Source organism: Lontra canadensis, unplaced genomic scaffold (genome assembly GCF_010015895.1).
Source record: "Lontra canadensis isolate GAN:19392208 unplaced genomic scaffold, GSC_riverotter_1.0 scaffold98, whole genome shotgun sequence".
NCBI lineage: Eukaryota > Metazoa > Chordata > Mammalia > Carnivora > Mustelidae > Lontra > Lontra canadensis.
In genome coordinates, this window is record NW_022631092.1 from 2,393,768 (window position 1) to 2,407,313 (window position 13,546).

At 52.1% G+C, this 13,546-nt stretch overlaps 1 protein-coding gene across 3 annotated transcripts in view; it reads right to left on the reverse strand.

The window, feature by feature from the left end:
• Nucleotides 1-2,854: 2,854 nt before the first annotated feature.
• The window catches only part of OTUB2 (OTU deubiquitinase, ubiquitin aldehyde binding 2), a 17,586-nt gene continuing 6,894 nt past the window's right edge, over nt 2,855-13,546 (reverse strand). For 2 of the 3 annotated variants that reach the window (XM_032837317.1, XM_032837316.1), the window contains exons 2-6: nt 10,476-10,571; nt 8,972-9,090; nt 5,170-5,254; nt 4,422-4,616; nt 2,855-3,407 (exon numbers count right to left, since the gene is read on the reverse strand). In XM_032837317.1, the coding sequence (XP_032693208.1) occupies nt 3,201-3,407; nt 4,422-4,616; nt 5,170-5,254; nt 8,972-9,090; nt 10,476-10,571 (702 nt within the window). In that variant the 3' untranslated portion in view covers nt 2,855-3,200. Of the gene's footprint in view, nt 3,408-4,421; nt 4,617-5,169; nt 5,255-8,971; nt 9,091-10,475; nt 10,572-10,965; nt 11,128-13,546 lie in introns of those variants that run through there. The other variant, XM_032837315.1, reaches the window with a different exon arrangement.

A 13,546-nucleotide genomic window follows, 5' to 3' on the forward strand; every position in this document is an offset into this window, starting at 1 on the left:
AGGGGACTCACCATTACCCAGATGATACAGTGGCAGTTTGAGCAGCCTTCAGGAACCTTGGCAGTACCTGAGTCACGAGAGGCCTGAGGCTACTGATCACAGGCCAGACAGACCCACTGATGTCTGTTGACATGTAGCCCTCGTCCTTTAGCAGCAGATGCTCTTATTTTTTTGCAGGGTAAGTCCTACGTTAAGGAGAGTTAGTTCTAAAGCTAAGGTAGCATTCTTGGCAGTTCTGTTCTTTGACCTGATGATGTAAAGCTTTGGGGAGTCCTGTGGTTTCTTTGGCACCTCCAGCCCAAAGGCAGAAGTTCCCGAGTATCTGGATCTTCCACTAAATGAGAACCCGCGCTCTGCTGATCCACTCATACAGATAAGCCCCATGGGAGAGTGGTGATCTTCAGTGCATGTCAGATACCAAATACTAAGAAACCAGGACAAAGGTTGTCATGGAAACCATTTTAATGCAGGAAAATGTTTCCACCAACCGCCAGGAGAAGCTGTAGGGCCTGCCCATCCCACTCCCCCTCTCCCCACCAGCTGCTCACTGAGCCACAGCTGCTGCCCCCATTTTGCGCAGTGAGAGAACGGTTCTTAGACTTGTCTCATGGGTCCTGACACTTCCCTGTTGGGGAAGCCAGAGTTTCTCCCTGCCAAGGAAGTACCTGCCCGCATTGCAGCAAGTGTTCTGCTTCCCTGCTTGTAGAGCACTGGGTGTCTAGTCTCACACATAATCTTGTTCCACTTTAACCAGTGATCCTGTGCTGCGTAGGTACTGTCTCCATTTCACTGATGTGGGAATTAGGGCTCAGAGATGAAGTTCTTGGCCGAGAGCTTGTGGAAAGGGGAGATTCAAACCCAGGCGGGTCTGGCTCCAGAAGCCCTCTGTGCTTATAATAGGAACCCAGTCAAAAGCAAGGACAGTTTGTTCTTTTTGTTGCTAAACATTCCCATTTATAAAGTTTCCTTTGGAAAGAAAGTAATAAATGTGCAGTATACAGACTCTCGAAGCAACTCTCCTGCCCCCTTTTGGTCTGCACAGAGAGGGGTTGGTGAGGTGGGTGCAGAACTGTCCAGGAGGTTTGAATGCCAGCATAACTGGCTGCTGTAGACAAGCAAAGTAACCTCCCCAGATGGCTGGATTTGAACAAGTTCCTGAATTCTGCTACTCCCTTATTCAGCATCGGTGCTTGCCTTAGACCATCTGAGGTTGGATGTGAGGGCAGAGAGCCATGGCTTGGATTGGACCAGTGGTTTTGTGGGAAAAGGGGGAAGCACATTGTAAGAACATGAAAATAATTTGCCCGTGGCATTCTGATTCGAAACGGATAGGAACTCTTCTGGAAGAGAGTCCCATGGGAGCACTGGTGGGCTTAGACCTGGAAGCACAGCATAGGAAGCCTGAGAGGGAATTTCTCCAGCCAGTCTGCCAAAGAGAAATCTCTACTTTTGTGAGCATGCCAAGAAGTGGCCGCTGCTGCTTATGCCAGGTGTGAGAGCCCAGTTGGAGGCACGGACCGTCCTGCAGACCCTCAGCAGCCACGGGCATTCAGCCTGGTGCTGTGTTCATACCCTTTGATTTGAAAATTGGGGATCCTGACAGTCATAAGTCACATAGCATTTCCCCCGTTCTTCCAGTGTGTTTGTCACAGATCCTAGCATTCCTACCCAGAGCAGGGTGGGACATCACCAATTCAGAGATCAAGGTCAGGTTTACATTCCTGTGGAAAAGTGACATGATCACTTAGTGTGAACCCTTGGGTTTAAGCTCCAGCTAATGCAGTGGGGGAACCTGGGTCCCTGCCTGGCATTAAAGCACCCTAACATCGGTCTTCACAAAGGTAGAAGAATGATACAAATCTGCCGTTTGTATACAAGGCCTCAGCAGTCTGCTACCCAGTCCTTGTGTATGGTCTGGCTGCCAGTAGACATGCAGGGTGGATTCTCAGAAATCCCTGAAAAATGGAACTTGCGAGAAAACACCTTGGGTCAGGGGAGCACCCCCGTGGGCAGTTCCACACTTGTATGGTCTCCATTTCCTCCCACAGAGGAAGCGCACTTGCTAGCAGTACCACAGATCAGCTGGGCTCTTCAAGGTCCCCGGGGGGGCAGCAAGGTGACAAGGCTAGTTACTAAGGGGAATGCCCAGGGGAACAAACGAAGGAGGCCGCCGACCTGGGCTCTTGGCTTCTAGGCAGTTTCCACAGCAAATCTCCCTCCTTGCCAGTTACCTCAGCTTGGCTGTTCTTTCCCACCTAGCTTTCTGCCAGTCCCCAACACCGAGCAGAAGGGGGAAACGGGAAAGAAGCTGCAGACAAGCTTGCAAAACTTGTCTGCCCTGCCCAGCTGGAGTCTGTGGCTGCCTGTACTGCTGTCTCCACCTGGCGGATTACCTAGGTTCTACTTCCAGGCTGTTGGGGATGGCGAGACAGCTTCCTGGTCCCAGACCCCAGCCTTCCTTGAGCCGGTTCGGTGAGGCTGAGCTGCAGAATCCTGAAGGGCCTGCCCAAAAGCAAGCAGGTCTGGCCCTGAGAGGTAGAGAGGAGGGGAGGCCACAACAACTTGAGCTTCGTGCTGAAGGCCCCTTTTTAAACTTTGGCATAAAAGTCCTTTTCTCCTTAGGTTAGGGTGAGAAAACACTTCCCTGGTGAATGTTTGGAACCATGCTGAAGCCCTCACATTGGCCAACTGGCCAACACTTCAGTCAGCCATCCACCAATGTCCAGTCTAACAGCTGATGGGACTGGATCCTTTTCTGTAGAACTGGAAAGTCACCGAAGACAGCTGACCTTGAGCTTTTCCTCCCCATTAGAGAGGCACAGAAAGGAAACCAGAGGGCCCTATTTTTTATACAACAACAGAATGTCAGTACTGGCAAGAACCTTCTCCAGATGAAGAAATGGGTCCAGAGAGGGGAGGTGACCTGCCCAGGGTCTCAGGGAACTGGGAGCAGAGCCAGAGGTTCTGGCTTTGTAGCCCTGAGTTAGAAAGCATTTGATCCTCCATGAAAATAAATATTAACAGTACCACTAAGTTACCACAGTCCATGGTGGGTAGTCCTCATTCCCAGTGACTTTGCCCAAAAGGCTGTACATTTTCTAACTATAGTTTAAGTTGCTTAAAAAATTGAAAAGTCGGAATGTTCCATTTAGAATGCAGTCCCGTTAGGTGACAGGCTCCACTGCATGGCCTAAAATTAATCAATGTTTATCGGCTGCATAAAGGATGTTGTAGTGGGATGTTTTATAGAGCAGGTAAACGGAAGGGGTGGCAGCCTCGGGGAACACGTGGTGGTTCAGGGCCGTGTCCATCTCATCCACATACTCCACCTGCAGGGCGATGTTCAGTGCCTGAGACAGGGCTGTGATCTGGATGTGGTCACACTCCATGGCCATGGGCTCCACTTCCTGCAAAGGCCAAAACGAAAAAAACAAACCCAGATTAGGAAGGGGGCCTGGCAGAGGACAAATGAGAAGTCCATCCCTGGCTTTCACGGCCCTGGGTCTAAGCATCTATGCTGGGTTATCTTCACAACAGCTCCTCAGGTGGGTACTGCCATGCCTAGTTTCTAGAAAAGGAAACTGAGGAAGAGCAGCCAGAAACCCAGCAGAACTGCAAGGCTTGAATCTGGATCTTTTAGATTCCAGACTCTAGTGGTATGTGAGAAGAGAACACTACTTTGAAGAATCGGGATGGAGGTAGACAAGAATTTTTGAGCTTTGGCTTGGTAATGCACAGAACCAAAGAATTTCAGCAGACAAGGACGGTCATGAAGGGATTTCACAGAGGGCTAGGCGAGTGAGTGAGTCTGAATGCTGAAGAGGCCACAGAGAGGCAGAGATGCTGGCAGGCTGGCAAGTTTGTCCCACCTAACAGGGGCGGCTGCCACTCCACTCCTGCTGGTTGCGGCCATGCAGAATAAGGCCCTGGGAGCTGGATTCCGAGAGAAATCAGAGTCAAGAGAGCTGCCCAGGGATTAAATGTTGGCAGATCCGTTTAGATAAATACCGTCCATCACAAACAAAACACATCTTAAGACACATGTGACTCGGGGGCTGCTGCTCTCCAATTCTGTAAACAGGGCAGTCCAAGGCCCTCGGTTCTCACATGGGAAATCCGAGGCCTGGGTGGGGGAAGTACTTGCCCAGAGCCATAGTTCAGGCAGTGTAAGTAGGATCTGTTTCTGGCTTGCTAATCTTGTTCTTCCAATTACAAATGCAGATGCGACATGAAGTCCCCTGGCTAGGGATGATGGCACTCAAGTCTCCTGAGGGGAGAGGGGCTTTCACAGCACTTCCGCACGGCCCACACGCTGACTGCCTTGTCCTCCCCAGTGTGTACAATCGCACGAGCTGGGTATTCCACAGCAGGTCCCAGGGCTGTGGGCCGAGTCCCCAGAGCTCGAGACCCTGAGGACCTACCTGAGTACAGAAATCCTTGATGTCCATCTCCTCATCAATGAAGTGTCGGAAGAATTCCGCGCGGTTCTTGATGAAGGCGGAGGTGAGCAGGCGCAGAAACTGCACGATCTGGTCCGAGGCGCTCTGGTCGTTGAACGCCTTCAGCAGGCTGCGCGCTGAGCCGTCCTTCTCCACCAGCTCCACCGCGCTGTAAAACTGGACCCCGCCGGGCTGTCAGCTGGGAGACACAGGCAGGACCCACCCTCCCCCACGGGACTCTCTGCCTAGGGCCCCCCCCCCCACCATGTGTATTTCCATTTCTAAATCCTCAAATTGAGTTACCAAAGTCAGTCTGGGACCAAAGCTAAGTAGAGGGTTGGAAATGCCCTGCAGTGTGTACCTTAGCCCAGAGTCCTGTCTAGGGGACAGTGGTTGGGTCTCCTCCCGTCACTGTGGTGACTGGGATTCTTATGTATAATCCTCCAACCCCGCCCCCTTTACTAAAGGAGTAGGGTGGAGAGGGAAGGGGGGCGGAATGTTTCCAGCCTGAGAGCTACTGCCCCAAAGGAGGTACTTCCTCCCTATAGGAGGGCAGGGCCCTGGATTCCCTGTCCCAACACGCAGAAAGCAGCTGTCCTCCAGCTGGGAGGAGCAGGGACACAACTGCGGAGCCATGGGCTGTGGGGGGCTCCAGCCACTGCCCATTCCTCTCTGCTCTGCCAACATAGAAGCACCTAGACCCTCAGCCATCCTGCCCAGGTTAACTTACAGCATTAAAGAAGTTTCGGAACTTGTGCTCCTCAAACCCAGCAGCCAGAAGGTCATTTGGGGTCTGCAGGACACGTTCTTTGAACCTACAGGGGTTAGACGGATGGCTTATGGGGAAGTGATGATGGAACACTGCTGTGACAATGTCTTCCCACTCTCACCCAATTCTCCCAACACCTGAGGAGGGGTGTGTCACTAACGGGAGAAGGCAGTCCCTGTTAGTGACACACCCCTCCTCAGCTGCCTTCTCCCTTTCAGAGCACTTCCACGCCACGGTCTGGGTAACACACGGAGTTCTGTCCTCCCCAGCATATACAGTACCCATTTCACAGATTAGGAGATTGAGGTAGTCACTACCCACTCCCAGACATGTTGCTTCTAGCTTCCAAAGCTTCCTGAACTCTGTCTCTCCTTCCTGTCCCCATAGTTCTTGCCATATGACCACCATCTCTGGCCAGGGCCATGCCCAATCTTCCCGTGCTCCCAGTCCCTTCACAGGGACCTCCGGAGTGACCTAGGACAGCCTTCTCCCACAGGACACAGCTCCTCAGCACAAATGTCCAAGGGAGGACCCCAGCCTAACTCCCCAACCTCCTCTCCCTTCTCAACTTCCTTCCCACCCTAGGGCCACTCGCCATTTGCATTGCATTTCCTGGCACCCTGTTCCATCAACCAGCGGCCTATACTTACTCACAAGAGCTAATTGTTCGGTTTTCAAGATTTTTTCAGCCAGGTGTTAAAGATAAACATTACTTAAAGTATACTATAACACAAAGGTAAATATTCAAAACTCAGTTTCCTAATTATTTCTGCCCTTGAGGTGCTGTTTGTTGTGTGTGGTGGTGGAGATAGGTCTGGGCTGTGGGATGTGTTTATCTCTTCCTTGCTCCCCGCTCGTGACCCCGTGGTAGTAGCCTGAAAACCAGTCACAAAAGGAGTATTTATACCACAGAAAGGGTTAACACCACCAGTCAGGCCTCCGTGCCCCACAGCTCTGAAAGCTTTGTCGGCGCTGGCCACCTTTTAAACCCGGTCCAATGGCCCTTGCTCTGTCAGTGCTGGCTCATCCCTCTCTGCTCCCCGGCAGGCCCCTCTCAGTGCCTCCCCCTTCCGAGACCAGCCCGGCACTTGGGGGCATGGTGAGGAGCAGCAGCAGACATGAGGTACGGAACAAGCGACTGGTCCTTGGAGGGACGGGAACAGCCCGTGCTAGAGGAACCAAGCAGGAGGCTCTGGGGGGCGCCCAGCTGCCGCTGGCTGTAGTGCAGTCTATCCCCTGGGAACGGAGGCTGGCCTCCCAATGGGACAGGAAGGGGGTTTTCACAAGGGACTAAAGGCCTGAGGGGGAGGCTCAGTGTTCTTGTTGCAGGGGAGGGGGCAGAGAGGAGAGGGGTGGCATGTGTGGAGCGCAAACATCTAAACCAGGAGGAGGAGGTCTGTGCTGTCTAGAGTGGGTGGGGGGGACCCCCTGTGCTGGCAGTTTGCAGCCCTGCTGTTCAGCTGCCCTTGGGCTTTAGTCCCCCCCACCTTACCCTCCCTGAACCCCAGCTGCATTCCCACATTGATTGCTCACCTATGACTGCTGACCCCTGTACCGAGGACTGATGAGTGCCACACAGGCCCAGCCAAGACCAGGCCAGGACTCCCACCCAGCAAGATGAGTGCGGGGAAGGAGGACGGCCCTGGGACTTGGGCGAGGCTCTCTCTGCAGCACCGCCAGCTTCACTGTGACCTTGGGCAAGGCTTGTAACCTTCCCAAGGCTCTCTGTACTCAACTGTAAAATGGGGTACCACCACCCTGAACATCTTACTGCCCAGTGGACACTCCTGCGGGAAGGCTCGCAGACATTCTGGACTCAGCATCACCAAAACGGAGCTCCCAATCTTCCCAGTCCCCCTCTGCAACAAGTGGCTTTTCCATCCTGAGAACACTTTGGCAACACACTTAGCCGTCATCCTGGACTCCTCTCAGCTCGCGCACCCCACCTAACCATGAGCAAGTCCTGTTGACTACAGGAATCTGGAATCCAGCCCATCCCCTCCGTCCTCCCAAGCTGCCCACTATCCTCTCCCTTCTCCGAGCACATCCCCTGCTGTGCCCTCCCAGTCTGTCCTGTGGATAGTGGCCAGCAGGCCAGGCGATGCTCTGTTCAGACCCTTAGAGGATCCATCTCTTTCAGGCTGAAATTCAGGGTCTTTATAGAGGCCCATGAGGCACTCCCCACTTACCTCCAACCCCTACTTAAAACTGTAGCACCCCCCGCCTCCATCCTAACAACTTTGCCACCTTCCCCATCTGGTTTTTGTCTTCAACACTTCTTGCCATCTGACATCACATGCGGTCTGTTTTCTCCTGCTAGCGTGCCTGCTCCAGAGGCAGGAAGTTTCTCTCTTGTTCTCTGCTGCATCCCCAAGGCCTACAGTGGGGTCTGTGTGTGGGGTCCTGTAGGTGATGACTGCAGGGAGGGAGGGTGCCCTGGAAGGAGTGCAAGGGTGAAGCCCAGCATTCAGGGCTGGGCTTTGCGAGCATCACCTTGCTGAGTCCTCCAAACACCCTGAGTATGCAGGGTTACCCACGTTCCGCAAATGTGGAAACTGAGGCTTAGAGAGCTGTGGTTACTTGCCCAAAGTCACACAGACACAGCAAGTAAGGTAGAGTGGACCCTGGACCTCAGCATGGCACAGCTCTGGGGGACACAGTGGGAAAAAAGCCCTGCACTGGACTGCAAAGTCTTGACCTTGCAGAGCTGGGGGGAGATGGAGGAGGAAAGTGACTTGAGATAGGGGACTCCATCAAAAGGGACTCAGTCAGTCTGTCCAAGAATGACTCATTCCAAATAAAGAACAGTGGCCTAATTTCTATTCCTTTTGAGGGAATCTGTATTTTGACCAGGAGATGATTATCTTAACCTAGCCATTCTCAATCAGGGTTGACTTTGCCACAACCAAAGAGGTTTCTGATGGAATCTGGAGACATTTTTGATGGTCATGGCTTGGGGAGGAAGGTGCTTTAGGGGCATCTAGCGGGTGGATGCAAGGGACACTACTAACCACCCTATACTGCCCAGGACCGACCCACAACAAGAATGATCGAGCCCAAAATACCAGAATAGTGCTGCTGTTGAGAAAGCTGCCCTCACAAAGCAGGTCTGACACCAAGGTCCAAGGATCAAGCCTGAGTACTCTGACCTACGGCCACTCTGTTCCTGTGTGTGGTGGGGGAATGGGGAGGGCTTCATCTGATCCTCTCAGGGCAGTGAGAGCTCCAAAATCAAGAAGTAGGTCTTTCAGCTCCTTGCTGTGTTCTGAGACCTGGCAACATCTCCCGGGAGTTGGGGAGAAACAGAAGCCTGCCCTAGACAGACCGAATTGGTACCACGTTCAAAAGGTCCAGGCAGTTTGAGCAAATGGTGACGCAATAGAGGCCCTGACTTGAGCCTATACAAAGGTCTAAAGGGTCGCTCTTGGGAACAGCTGCTGGACAGAGACCTTCCTCAGCATCGGGTCAGGACCCAAGGCCTGACTAGGTAGATACCTGGCTACACACCTTTCAGAACAGGGGCAGCTGAAATCACTCAGCATAGGCAAAGCATTGTTTTTTCTCTTGGAGTGAGTCTTCAGAGGCAAGCAGTGCGACCCACCTAAGCGAACTTAAGTCACTGGTTCCACCCGGACCGCATGGCTGCCCCACCCCGCCCCCACGGCAGCTCACTCCCCAGGTTTGGCAGGCCTGTGCCTAGGAAACCCCATCAGGGAGACCCAGGGCACCCAAGCCTACCCGGCAGTCCCTTACGTCCACTCACTTGAGGACCTCCCTGCTCTTCCCCAGCAGGGACTCCAGGTAGGAGTAGCCCAAGGCCCGGTAGAAGCAGTTCCCATCCCCCTTGGTCTTGCGGATCGCGGTGAACCTTTTGCTGAGTTCCTGTGGGGCAGAGAAGGAAGTGTGGACGTCTGCAGCACCATCACCCGTCGTGTCGTGTCCTGTGGGGGGGCCAGGGCCCCTACCTCCCCCAGGTGGCACCTGCTGCCGCCTCTCAGAGCCTTCACAGTCTCCCAGCTGTCCTCCATCACGCGGAAAACCACGCTGAGCCGGTCCTTGTGGCAGGCACCGAGGGATGAACGGGTCATGGCCCACCCTCTGGCAGCCTACAGTCTGGGGAAGATGGACCATTACACAACTATGACAGGACAGGGGAAACACGGGGGTGCCTCGGAGCAGTGGCATCAGAAGTCTAGGAAGGCTTCCTGGAGGAGTAGCACTGAGAGGAGCAGAAGTGGTATGCATGGCACAGGGAAGGCACAGCTAAGCAAAGCCCTTGGGGGTGGGTTGGGGTGTAGCTGAGCAGGGAGCCAGGAGTCTGCAGAGTTCGTAGAAGAGGCCGCCTCAGACATAACGAAGCAGTCTGGCCAGTCCTTCAAACATGTCTCAAAAGGTGTGGCCCTCCCCAGGCCACCCACTTCCAGCTCTGCTCTGAGCTGCCCATTTCCCTCTGAAATGTCCTGGAGTCTCCTTGGGTGCCTCCTGGAGCTACAAGCAAGGTTTTGATAGCAAAGCACGGTCTTCAAGGTGTCGGGGAGTCCCTGCTCCCACCACAGCAGTGAGAAGGCTTGGGGTTGATGGGGCCCCTCTCAGCCCCGCGGGGAAGGTCATGCTCCGTGAGATCCGCATCTCCTCTCCCGAGAGGGCTTCAGGGTACACAAGTCCCTGCGGCTGCAGGAGACCGTCCTCCCAGTGAGCAGAGGGAAGCAGAAGCGTGCTGCCCCAGAGGTGGACAGAGCCTAGGCTGCTGCTCCTGCCCTGGTTTTGTGAGCTGTGCCCCTGCACGCTTCTGGCAAACTCCCCTTCTGCAAAGGCCAACTGGAGTGGCCCTTTGCTGCTGAGATGCCCTAGCACTGTGGTTATGGATGCAGCTTACGAGATCTGGCTTCCTTGTCCGAGTCCCACCTTCTCCACTGACGAGCTGGAGGACTGTGGGCCTGCCATTTAACATCTGTGCTTCCCTTTCCTCAGCTGTGAAATGTGGATAATAAAAGTACTGGCTTTGCAACATAATGGCTCAGTAAATAAAGCACTTAGGATAGTACCTAGCTTTTAAAAAAATTTAAAAATTGCTGTATATATTGCAACCAAAAGATTTCTCACTGAGGCAAATGCCCAGCATCAAAATATTCTGGGAGCCCTTGAATTTGCCTGGGAGCCTGGCCCCAAGGCTAGGACATTCTGCTTTCAAAGTGGCACCTCGGACTCCAATCCCAGCTCCAGCACATTAGCTCTAAGATCCTCTCCCCTGCAAACCTCTGTCTCACCTGGATTTTCCTCTGGTAAATCCTGTTTTCAGGATGATCCCGAAGAATTGATAGAATGTCACATTTTTCTGATATTAGGTTGAAAGATGTTTCACTCTGAAAAGGAAGCAAAGCTGTGACAATTTCAAAGCCACGGATAGGCTTTCACCACGTAGCTCCATAACATAGGGAATGGGACCTTGCCACAAAAGGCACGTTACCAGTTATCTTGGATGTCAGTTCCCTGGACAGGGAGTCACGGTCTGCTCCATCCTGTACGGTGTCCTGTAACTTCCGAATGGATTCGTTTTAGAGTATAATCCCTTGACTTAGTGAGCCTTCATGCTGGAGTATGAGCTCTCCCCTTGTCACCTGTCCTTCTTGTCTCACTCATTCATTCTTTCATTCACCACCAATTCCTGAACATCCAGCCTGCACTAAGCACTGTGGGATAAGCTGGAAGTAAGAGGTTAGAACATCCGGCGGGTGTTCTAGCTGCAGCACCACCTACCGGCGCAAGTCCATACTGCAGCCCAGTTGGAGTCTGGTCAGTTCCAACCCAGAGATCAGCTTCCTGGCCCAGAGGCAGGGCTCTGGCGGGCTGAGAAGAAATCCACAGGGAGCAGGTAATGGCAGGAGGCGGCTTCGGAGCCAGGGAAAGTGCAGGAGGCATCTCTGTTCTAATAGTCAATTCCCTGCAGCCGCCTCTCAGCCTCAAGCTGTTTCTGCCCAGACTCTGCCCAGAGAAGTGGCAGATGCACCCCTGCCTCCAACCCATCCCTAGACGTGCTCTGATTCCAGCATGAAAATAATGTGCGAGGAATCAGTATTAAAGCTAATGACCCAGGTCATTTACTTTAAGAGAAGTGGCCCTGGTGCCCCATGTTCAAGGGGACAGTTTCACAATACCATACAAGTGACCAGAGTTGGCCAACCAGATCATGACAAGTATTCTGGGGAGCTGAGGGAAGGCTTTTGGTTTTGGATAAAAAGAGCAGACAGCATGTCCTGCTCGTTCCTCCTCCCTGCTTCAATGCCTTCAGTGCAGATGCAGTGTCTACATTACAGCGGCCATCCTGTGACCATGACGCTGAAAGCTAGTATGTGGGAAATGGTTGGATGATCTGCTGCTATGCTAAGTCCAAGATGTAGAGAATAACAGATGCCATGATTGTGCATCTATGATGTGCCAAGCTCTGGGCAGAGACATACATATCCCCATTATCTCATTTATTCCCCACTAGCAATTATACCACTCTACTGACAACGTCAAGTTCCTTGGGCCAGGAAGTGATTTAATCCAGTTCTGGCTCTGAAACCCATGGGAATTCTACCAAGCCAAACTGCTAGGCAAACAGAGCTCAGAGTCTAGCTCGTGAGGGAACAAAGCTGCTAGACCTTACAGGAACACTGTGTACAGGGCAGACTAGGGCCTCTGCATCATCAGGCGAGGTCCTAACCTCCCACACCTGTGGTCCCAGCCAGGCAGACAGCCTAGCTCTCTACCCAGCTCAGTGCCCAGAGCAGTGTCCCCAGTCTGAAGACACTTGTTACAGAGGGAACAAAAGATTTATAGGTGATGCCTGGACATGTTAAAAGACAGGACATCTGGAGGAAAAGTTGTTCTCTTTTCAGTTTTCCTTCAATTTTTATAATAATCATGCCAAGGAGAAAGGCAGCTTCCAACATACCTTTAAATCCTTTCCACTCTGCTAGTGTCTTTTGGCCAGTGAGCAGGGAGCCTAAAAGTGTTCCATTTTCTTTAAGCTCTACACCCAACATGGGACTTGAATTCATGACCCAGAGATCAAGAGTCACAGCTTTACTGAGCCATCCAGGTGCCCCAAAGGGTTCCATTTTCATTTGCAGTACTTTTTAAATGTAAAACAAGTTAGCTTTGGGGGACACCCAGCTGGCTCAGCCAGTAGAGCTGCGACTCTTGATCTCTGGGTCAGGAGTTCAAACCCCCCATTGGGCACAGAGCTTAATTCAAAACAAAACAAAACAAAAAAGCCTGTATTATTGACTTGGTTGGCATTTTTATGAGATGTGAACATGTTTTGATCTATTCTAAATCATGGAAGAGTTCCATTATTGGCATAACAACTGTTGCTGTGCGGTTCGTTTTGCACTCCTACTACTCTGTGCTAAAAAAGGACCCTGTAAGTTTCAGAATAAAAAATCCGCTTCTGCTGCTTTGAGGGAAAAGCAAGGTGACCCTCAGGTAGGTTTCAACACAGCTGGCATGCCCGCCCTACAGCACCCTCTCCCTCACACTCTCGCTTCATTCCAGACTCCCATTACCCAGCTCACTAACAAAAGGCTTGTTTCTATAGACCGCAGACTTAAAGCGTTGGCTCGGGTCTTCCTAAACATGGATTTAAAAGCAGTACCACTGGGTTCCTGGGTGGCTCAGTGGGTTGGGCCTCTGCCTTCGGCCCAGGTCGTGATCTCGGGGTCCTGGGATCGAGTCCTGTGTCGGGCTCGCTGCTCAGCGGGGAGCCTGCTTCTCCCCCATCTCTCTCTGCCCACTTGTCATCTCTCCCTGTCAAATAAATAAAATCTTAAAAAAAAAAAAAAAAAAAAAAGGCAGTACCACTGGTATTTAGTGCTGCTTCTGCCTGGCCTGCCCCAAGCAAAAGCCCAGCAGACAACAGGTGGAATGTGTAGTTGGCTGTATTCAGTTGTTTCTGAGAGGATAGTGATGGATGCGTGGAAAGGAATAACAATGTAAAGATAAATAATGAAGATGGTAGCAAAGTGCCATCAACAGTCAAAATGAAAATATAGCACTGGATCAGGGAAAGGGACGCACACCCTGGACCAGGAAAGCTGATCCAGGTTTTCCCACTGGCCATAATATAAACTTGGCCTGTGGGGCAAATTTCCTTAGGCTATTGAATTTAAAAGAAAAATATTAAATAGCAATTTGGGGCACCTCTTAGCCGCTGAGGATGGAGCCCATCACATTCGGGATTTGAAAGCCCCACTGTCAACACTGGCTTCCCCTTCGTCCATGTTCCCATGCCCTCCTCAGAGGTAGTTCCTCTGGCACGTTTCAATAAGTACCTTTTTTTTTTTTTTTTTTTTTT